We start from the raw sequence: 8618 nt of genomic DNA on the forward strand, positions 1-8618 counted from the left end.
GGTTGGGTCGTGGACAGCAAGTGAAAAAATTTATTGAGAGAATTTCATGCCTATCTGGTGTCAGACTTGGTGTCTTTTCATTTGGAAAAAAAAAAAAAAAGTTTTGACTTTTGTTCTTCACGGACAATATGACCATACTGCAATCAAGCGATACAGTTGGTAAGTTTGAGAAAATAAGACACAAATACATATTTGTATGCAAGTAGATTTCTTTATTTACAAGAGAAATGTTTTATGAAAGTCCAAATCTGTTTCTACAGTGGCTAATGATTATTGTCAAAGATGAAAGGAGTAGAGTGCAAAGGCAGAAATATCAATACCTCACTAAACTTTGATATTGCTTTATTGAGTCAGCATGACTGATGAAGCACATACAAACACAATTAGTGTTTGACATCGATCACATCTTGGATGCAAACATATGCGACCTCGTCTGAGCAGACGCTATCCTCCCAAAGGCCAGCTGTAAGAAAGAAATCTTGAAGTATGACAGCATTATATTCGTGGCGAACTTTCATCACGGATTTTACTTACCACTTTCATCCATGTGTACACAGTCGCCAGTGCCATCAGGCTCGGTTCCAGATACATCAAAGTTAGTGTAATCCTGATCGGAGCCGTCAGTCCATAGAAAGTCATCTTCCTGGAAGAAAAAGTCACATTTCAGTGAGTCCCTTTCCTTTAAGCTGGTGAAAACATTCACTTTCTATGTGGTAAAAATATTTCCACAGAACACAGATGACATGATTCAATCAGAACTTTGAATGTCTCACCTCAACTGCATCATGGTATCCAATCCAGGCCTCGTCATCATTCCCACCCTGCCGAATGAGTTCCAGAATGAATGCGTTTTCCAGGTCACTGTGGATGGACACCAGATTCCCACCAAGAATGTTGCAGACGCTCTGATGGGGAAAAGAGAGTACAATGGTGATTTCACTCGCTTGAGCCATCAGACAAGCTATTCGGACTCTGGAACAAATTGTTGTCAGCTGAAAACAGATGGATCGCTGCTTGTAATAACAAGCAACTGGTTTAGAAGTACATCACGGCTATTGTGTAAAAGTCTTCCGTACCTCTGCATCTGCAAAGGTTCTTTCCTCATCTTGGTATTGGTAACAGTGGCAGTCCAACTGAGTCCAGCCTTTAGGACAGCTGTTTTGTACTACACAATTGTTGATTCAGGGAGAAAACAAGATATGTTCATTCAACTCGCTGTCAAACGCTAACAAAGCGAAGAAATTGTTGATTTGAACAAGTATGTTTGAAATACAGCAACAGACCTTTCACACTGGTAGGCTTAGACCACTGTCAAGAAGAAAACAATGTTTTAGAAATCAGACTGGACAACACTGACTCAAATGAAGACAGCAATAAGTCAAACACAAAAGTAAATATACGTTTAAATTAGCAGATAAGATTTTGACTTACGACTCCAGTCAGCAGTCCACTGATCCCGCAAAGGAGGAACAACGAGCGAAGAGCAAAAGCCATCTGAAGAATGACAGAAAACGACTTATTTTTAAACAATCAATAGCAGCGTTACTTTGTGCTAAGATGAAGCAGAAAAGCAGCAAACCTCGAAAAAGTCACATCAAATGTAGTTTGAAAAGCAAGATATAAAATTGTGTGCTTACCTTTGTTGCCGTGATGTCTAATGCTGAAGGTAACGACCAGTAACCCTTTTATATGTTGAGTGACAGTCTTGGAATGTTTGGCTCTTTATGACATGTTAATTATCAGGTTAATTATCAATGTGTTCCTTATTGTTGTGGGACTTTATTTCCGTAACATCAACTATGAGAATGCGGACAGATTGGACTGGTTTGGTGAGGATGCTCACAAAATTCTCTTAGCATGATTGCACACTGTTCAATCAAGGAAGATAGTTGGAACTGAGAAGAGCTGAAAAGGGTTCATGAGTGATGTATGCAAATAATGGGTAATTAAACTGGTCTCGTTGCATACCAGTCAGTGACAATATAATTGCTTGCTATCTTGACATCTGTGCGTGCAGCGTGGCTTCAGTTTCCACTGTGTTACTGGAGTGTCGCAGGTCGTCTGTATTTGTTCTGCAATTGACTGTGGCGACCGGTCGGGCCTGCCTTTGGACCCGAGTCAGCTGCGACGGGTTCCAGCACCCATCCAACTTGATCAGAGAAAAAAAGAGAAGAAAGTTGGACGCCAACCGAACAAAGACTACAAGTGTCCATTCTTCAATTCTTTTCCCTGAGCCAGAACATAATTGATGTTGATGTGTGTGCTAATGACACATACGGAAATTTTATGGTTTCGGTGGAGGAAGAAGGAATAACAATACTAGAAAGCAACAATCATGTCATGAAAGCAGCAACTAAAACTGTATAGTCAAAGGTGTGCCTGCTGATTTTTTGGACTGATTCAATTGTTAAAAACAGTAACAAGAAACTAGTGTTCATATAATTCATTCATTCTTTACATTCAATCCACTTGGTCTTTGGTCTAATATTTGTGCCGTGGAATTGTACGAATTTGTTCCCAACGATCTATTCTCTTAATTTCGTTGCATTTCACTTGTCTGCAACAGCTTGTGGTACACGTGTGGTATGTTTATGTTGTATTTATTTTTCAAATCAAATTTCAGAGGGCATTTGCTGCCATGCCAGTATAACTCAAGTGCGGGCACAATTGCTAGATAAGTCAGTATTTTGACCCCATAATTCATATTTCCCAACTCGAAGCTCCAAGGGGGAGTCTGGCCCTATTTCAAGGTGTGCTTAATAATAATCGCAATAATTGTACGTCTAATTCTTTCCCTCAGGCACAATTGGCCCAAAACAGAGATTTGACTGACTCAAAATTAAGCTCACCCCCCCCCCCCCATCCCCCCCACACACACACAAAACGACTGTGGCATCCCTGAAACTGTTATCGGGTCGTGATCACAGAAGTCTCAAAGGTTTCGTCAGGCCCGCCGCACACCGAGCGAGGCACACGTCCGAACCCGACCCAGCTGTCACGTGGCGTGCGGTGTTCTGCAACTCGTTTTCATGAGTGACCATCGGCGACTACTTCATACTGTTTCCAAATCGAAACCGTTTTCATACACACTGGTGAAAGTTTCATCCATCCATCCATCCATTTTCTGAGCCGCTTCTCCTCACTAGGGTCACGGGCGTGCCGGAGCCTATCCCAGCTATCATCGGGCAAGAGGCGGGGTACACCCTGAACTGGTTGCCAGCCAATCGCAGGGCACATACAAACAAACAACCATTCGCACTCACAGTCACACCTACGGCCAATTTAGAGTCTCCAATTAATGCATGTTTTTGGGATGTGGGAGGAAACCGGAGTGCCCGGAGAAAACCCACGCAGGCAGGGGGAGAACATCCAAACTCCACACAGGCAGGGACGGGGATTGAACCCCAGTCCTCAGAACTGTGAGGCTGATGGTCTAACCAGTCGGCCACCGTGCCGCCTGAAAGTTTCAATTAAACAAAAATGTATATGACAGCATTTGACTAGTATGTATGCGCATTTCAATCGTGCATGTGAGTGGAACAAAAACTTGCATATCATGTATGAGCGCATGCCTGTGCCCAAAGCTGCAATTCCACACGAACACAAACGCACACACGGGAATGAGGCGCAGCGGACGTGACACTCGGATGCGGCTGAGAACTTGTGACTCGTTCTAAATGGTTGCTTCACCATGAAGGAATGCAGAAAAGGCCGCGGTTGCTGCTGCACAAAATGCTGACGCTCAACAGATTCAAACAAAGTGACAGATCCTATTGATGGAAGTTTTTGATAAAGGTCACTTTTAGTATTTTTCATTTCAACAGTAAAAAAAAATAAAACATACATTTTCCAACTCAGTCTTCTGAAAGGCAAAACCTTAATTTTACTTTCAGAAATATGCCGGTTTGAGCACTATAAACATTTGTGGATTGAGCCAGAGCGATGTAGTTGTTAAATAATCGTCAAAAGCACAACTCGCCTCACGATTGTGTCGTCTGCCCAAAGCGTTCCGAATTAGCAGCGCAGGCCGACGTCATTAACGGAATTGAGCTCGCAGCGCCAGCGAGCTGGCCTACGATAACATCCGCGGTCCTTTGGCCCGCGGCAGCCAAGTTGGACTAGCAAGACACATCTGGAGCCATCTGCACACATTTCATAATCAGCATCTGCAGTGAGTATGATGCATTTTGTTGAAATGTTTTTGTCATGTTGTTAGTAGTATAGTGTTTCCATTGTAAGAGGTTCCAAAATATCCGATTAAGAACCGTACAACAGAGAATCACACATAATCCAGCTCCACCTGGTCTGAACCATACCTTGGTGAACTGAACTGTACAGTCCCACTCAGTAGAAACGAGGCATTTAAAAGTACTAGACATGGATCTGGAGAATGACTTCATGTTCCATTGGAGTCCTCGTTCTGGAGGAATAGGGGTCTCAGTGATATGGTGGTTAAAGGTCCAAGAGGGGAACGGATTCTGGGTGAGGAGTGGTCCTGAAGGAGAACAAGTCTTTGATAAGGTGTGTATACACATCCTCAAGGTTGTATCTTGGAGGAGTCATGGTCTTGGAGCAGTGCAAGTTCAGGAGGTCAATTGAGCTCAGGGGAGTCCAGGTCCAACACTGTAAGGATGAGACCTGTATGTTCCTGAAGAGTATTCTGGTCTTGTAGGTGTGTACAGGTCCTGGAGGAAAGCATTACATTTCCTGGAGGAGTACTGGTCCTGGATCAGCACAGGTCCTGATCAGGACTGGATCTGGAGAAGGAGTACAGGTCCAGGTGGAGTCCTATTTCTTGATGACTCCAAGTCCTCAAGGACTACACCTGTATGTCTCAGGTGTAGTCCTTGAGTACTGTGGTTTTGTGGGTGTGCACAGGTGCTGGGGGAAGGTGGAGCGTTTCCTGAAGGAGAAATGTTCCCCGATCAGTACAGGTCCTGATCAGTACCGGATTTCGGAGTCCAGTCCAAGTCCTGATGAAGTTCAGTTCCAACCCTTCAAGTACTACGTCTGTTCCGGATTAGCATTGGGATGTTGTAAGTTTGTACAAGTCCTGGAGCAGTACTGGTCCTGGATCACTACAGGTCCTGATCAGTACCGGATCTGGAGGAGGAGTACAGGTGCTGTTGATGTCTAGCTTCAACTCTTCAAGGACTACATCTGTATTTGTTCCAGATAGGATCAAGTCCTGGAGGATTTCTGAACCTTTCCTGGATCGGCGAATGTCAGCGACAAAGCAGCAGCAAGCGAGAGCAGGTGGGAGGAGGAAGACGAGGGGGATGGAGGCCGGGGCGGGGGGCGGGTGGGGTGGTCCAACGGTGGCCACAATGAATTGCCTCCAGCGTGTGATTGGCTGCCGACGCTGCAGAAGAGGAGCCGGCGGCGTGAAAACGAGATGCGCTCCTCTTCATCTTCTTCGTAGTCGTTGCCGTCAGCGGTCACATTTGGATGGGAAAAGTCAACATCCTGACACGCGCGCCAACGGCACATTTATTCCCGGAGTGAGCGAGGGAGAGGAGCGAGCCAGGCGAGGATGACATCGCTCTCGTCTGCAGAAGGCTCGGAAACATCTGGAAAGGTGCACGTCTCGCTCATCTATTTGATCAATAATGTAAACAATGATGTATTTGTTCTAAAGGTGAAAACAACAGTTCATTTACTGTCACAAAATGAAATCACTTTATGAAGATGATTTGGAGACATCTTTTCTATGCTTTTTAAAAAAATATTGTTTTAATATAGGGTTGAATGAATTTTTCTAGTGCTATCGTTTTCTCTTTCTTTAAATTTGCCTTGTGTTTGCATATTTTTGAAGATTAAACAGGTCACATTGAAAGATGTTGATAAGAAATTAACACAATAGGAGGATTATTTTCATCAGGAATCATTTTGAATGCTACCAGTATACATTTGGAGTGAATTGTTGTTTATTCATTGTTCGTACCTTGACCAAAATAAACACTTTTGGCTCGTTTAGGCCATTTTCATCAAATGTGGAATTCACATATGTTGGACATTTATAATGTTAATGTTATTTTTGAGAGGTTATTATTTGAAATCAATATTTGTGTGGTTGTGGTCCCTCCTTTCTCTGGTATTGACTTCCATGGATGAAATTCAAGTGGATTTCTGGACAAATGAACGTGCGACGGCGATCGGGAAGTGGAAGAAGAAAGGAGCATCAGCACTGGATTTCAATTCATCACTGGATTTCAAATGATCCCTGGAATCACGGCCTCATCGCTGGGTTTAGATCCATTGCTTGAATCATAATCTCATCGCCATACGTGGGTCCATCACTGCATTCATGGCACCGTCACGGCATTTGAATCTATTGCTTGAATCTCATCATCATCACTTGATTTAAATCCATCACTGGATTTAGAACGATCGCTGGAATGACAACTCCATTGCTGGATTTATGTCAATCACTAGATTCAATTTAATCGCATTTAATTTATTATGCTGATGATAATCCGTCAAGGGGAAATTCAATTTTGACTCTGCTGTACATCTTTAGTGTTGCACACCACACGCATGCTGACATGCAAGGGCTTGTTCACGGGCATCTTGACCGTAGCCAGAAATTGTAGACTGGCATCTCAACAAGTCCTGGAGGAGTACTGGTCCCGGATCAGTAGACTGGCATCTCCCCAACTAGTTGGCATTTTTCACATTTTGTCCACAGCATGATTTGAACCGTAACGCTCCGGTTGCAAAGTCCAAGTCATTACAGACTAGCTACTTACACTGCAGTGACCATTGCTTGGATCAAGTTTTTGAGCCGGCACTGCAATTATAGCAACCTCACTGGATTTAGATCCATTACAGGAATCATAATTCTATAACTGGATTGAGATCCATTAAGGGATTTATATCTACACATGATCCTTCACACCTCATTTAGACGGTTAGAACGGACGGACGGAGGGACGATTGTTAGTCTTATTTTTTTTTTCCTGATGGTGGAAATGTAACAGGAAGTTGACCCCTGGTCACATCCTTCATTTTCTGCAGACACCCCACCCACTCGGGCAACATCAACACGGCGGATGACTGAAGAACGAAACGGACCAACAAGCTGCACAAAATGGTCTCGAGTCAAACTTCCTGTCCCAACAAAATCCGGTCTACACCTCAGGAAAGTTGTTTCCAAGAAACATTGCTAGCTGAAAAAGTCACATTTAAATGGAACAGCTCAAAATGATGCACAATGTTGAATAATTCATTGACCGTAATCATCTACTTTTATGCCACTTCTTCAAAACTAAAATGACTTTTCACACCTATATTTTTGGTTCCAATCACAAACTCTTATCGGAGGGACATTTGCAAATTTTCTGGTCTTTTGCGTCGTAACACCAGAGGACAAAGAGCATCCGAGGAGAAGAACAGGTGGAAAGGCCCGTGATGGCGCGCGTGACGCACGCCATCACGGGCCGCAACATGTGTGGTACGACGTCCTGAGGAGCGCTACAAGGTCCTGTACCAGGTGCCCCCACTTTTAATAAAAATTTCAAGCACCTAAACATACATTGGGTCCCTTGAAGGCACAATATTCATACAAGTTTATTATTATTATTGTTATTATTATTATTATTATTATTATTAAATTAAATCCAAATTAAATTTTAGGCCAAATACATCACAACGACTTGAAAGACGACTGCTGGTATGAGTGTTTGTAACCCTCCTGTTACACATTAATGTTCTTGGGTCATTTTGACCCGTGACATGAAAAGAAAAACATCTCACCATTAACTCCATTGACTAATTAATTAATCATGGTTCAAGAAAAGAATTCATTCACAATTATTTTTTTAGGAGAAATGCATGTTAAAATGTTTGTTTCTCTGGTGTTACAGTTGTATCAGATCCATTTGACCAAGGGCTTGTTTAATGATCTAAAACTGTCAGAAAAGAAAAACAAAACAATAACCATTGATTACATCCCATTGGTAACTCCATCACTAAGCCTTTCAATCAATATTTAATGCATTTCCTCTCACAAAACGCAGTTCAAGGACAATATATTCTGTCACATAACAGAAGGGTTCATGTACAAATATGTGAAATGAACTGATTGATTGCACTGATTAAGTCAAGTAGGAGAAATTTCAGAACCCCACAACAACTTTTAACTATTTAACTGAGAAATGAGTCGACTCAGAAAATAAAAGAAGGGTTTATGTACAAATATTTAAAAGGAAGCACTGGGGCGTCCGTCTGCATGGAGTCTGCTAGCTGGCTACTGCCGAGGTGCTCTTGAGCAAGGCATGGTCCCCACATTCCCAGCTCGAGTGGCGCTGCATGCCTGCGTGTGTGTGTGTGTATGTGTGTGCAACGCGCTTTACATCGGAGCGAAGTTTAATTTTCCCTTGACGAATACCTGTAATTCCCGAAAAATTACTTTGAACGATTTAACAGAGAAATAGGTTAATTTGTCCCATGACATAACAGGATGGTTCAGTAAAAATGAGCAATGGAAGAGTTTGTCGTTAATTAAATTCATCACATTTTTATTGAATGCAAATATTGGACAAAAACTGATGCATATTTTTGTTTGTTTGTAATTTGCAGGATCATTTATCCTAATAGAGATAAAAACTGGCTGGCAA

At 42.6% G+C, this 8618-nt stretch overlaps 1 protein-coding gene across 1 annotated transcript; it reads right to left on the minus strand.

Moving 5' to 3' along the window:
• Positions 1 to 325: 325 nt before the first annotated feature.
• Positions 326 to 1719, minus strand: LOC133479910 (lithostathine-1-alpha-like). Its single transcript, XM_061777502.1, has 7 exons — positions 1638 to 1719; positions 1432 to 1494; positions 1284 to 1308; positions 1077 to 1165; positions 774 to 905; positions 535 to 643; positions 326 to 463 (listed from the first exon to the last, which is right to left on the minus strand). The coding sequence occupies exons 2-7, from the start codon at positions 1492 to 1494 to the stop codon at positions 384 to 386; spliced, it is 498 nt and encodes a 165-aa protein (XP_061633486.1). The 5' UTR covers positions 1638 to 1719; the 3' UTR covers positions 326 to 383.
• Between the last annotated feature and the right edge of the window lie 6899 nt (positions 1720 to 8618).

Source organism: Phyllopteryx taeniolatus, chromosome 1 (assembly GCF_024500385.1).
Source record: "Phyllopteryx taeniolatus isolate TA_2022b chromosome 1, UOR_Ptae_1.2, whole genome shotgun sequence".
NCBI lineage: Eukaryota > Metazoa > Chordata > Actinopteri > Syngnathiformes > Syngnathidae > Phyllopteryx > Phyllopteryx taeniolatus.